Raw genomic sequence first — 1,060 nt, forward strand, 5'->3', positions numbered from 1 at the left:
GGGCGGGCTGGGACCCCGTGGGTCCCTGCAGGTGGGCGCCAGCGGTGCCTCTGCCTGTCCCTTTCAGACCGTTCTGGAGCAGCTGAAGCAGGGGGGATGCCCACACGTTGTTTTCACCGACTGCCGGCACGACATCAATGTCAAAAAGGTAACGGGCCAGCAGTGCATGGGCAGCCCCACCCTCAGTGCTGATCTCCCAGCCCCACAGAGAGGCCCCAGTGCCCCATTGCAGGAGGGGACACTGGCTGGTGCAGCTGCCTTTCCAGCCTACCCGTGACCTCTTCTTGGCCTCCATTTTGTGCATCCTCCTGGCACGGTGCCCTCCAGCTGAGCAGCTGCTGCCAGCCTGGGCACAGAGCTGCCATTCCAGCCCTTCTCTCTGTTCCTCTGCAGATTGTCCCTCTGGTTGCCAAGCTGGTGGGTGACAGCCCACGCTACCATAGGGCTGAGGTGAGAGCTGGTGTGTGCACAGGGTGTGGGGGCAGCCCTCGGGGGGACAGGGCTGCTCACACCTGTGCCAGGAGCACTAGTTGGCTTGTCCCACCATCCTGGTTGCCCCTTGCTCCTGGGGTGGCTGGCCAAGAGCTTCCTTGCTTCCAGAACTCTGAGTACAGCATCCTGGTGATTGGTGTGCCCAACGTGGGCAAGTCCTCGCTCATCAACTCCCTGCGGAGGCTGCATCTCAAAAAGGGTATTTGTGTGTGTTTGCCTGGACTTGGGGGGGGGCGAGGAGGGGCAGAGTCTCTGCTCTGACCATGTCTCTCCTTGCCCTGAAGGGAAAGCCACTGCTGTGGGTGGTGAGCCAGGTGTCACCAAAGCCGTGCTGACCAGAATCCAGGTACTGTCCCCGTGGTGCACCCAGCTGGGCACTGGCCTCTGCCTCCCTCTGTCCTCTCACACCAGCTCTAGAAAACTTGCAGGCACACAGAGCTGACCCCAGAGGGTTGCTCCCATCCCCTTTCATAGAATCACAGACTGGTTTGTGTTGGAAGGGACCTTCTTCATCCAGTTCCAACCCCCCTGCATGGGCAGGGACACCTCCCACCAGCCCAGGCTGCTC

The 1,060-nt window shown here is 61.4% G+C and overlaps 1 protein-coding gene across 1 annotated transcript in view; it reads left to right on the forward strand.

The window, feature by feature from the left end:
* The window catches only part of LOC104397767 (peroxisomal N(1)-acetyl-spermine/spermidine oxidase-like), a 15,959-nt gene that overhangs the window by 4,300 nt on the left and 10,599 nt on the right, over positions 1-1,060 (forward strand). The window contains exons 7-10 of the mRNA XM_010007778.1: positions 68-148; positions 394-450; positions 601-691; positions 777-838. Of these exons, the coding sequence (XP_010006080.1) occupies positions 68-148; positions 394-450; positions 601-691; positions 777-838 (291 nt within the window). The remainder of the gene's footprint in view (positions 1-67; positions 149-393; positions 451-600; positions 692-776; positions 839-1,060) is intronic.

The sequence above is a fragment of the Chaetura pelagica genome, unplaced genomic scaffold (genome assembly GCF_000747805.2).
Source record: "Chaetura pelagica isolate M959 unplaced genomic scaffold, ChaPel_1.0 scaffold251, whole genome shotgun sequence".
Classification (NCBI taxonomy): domain Eukaryota; kingdom Metazoa; phylum Chordata; class Aves; order Apodiformes; family Apodidae; genus Chaetura; species Chaetura pelagica.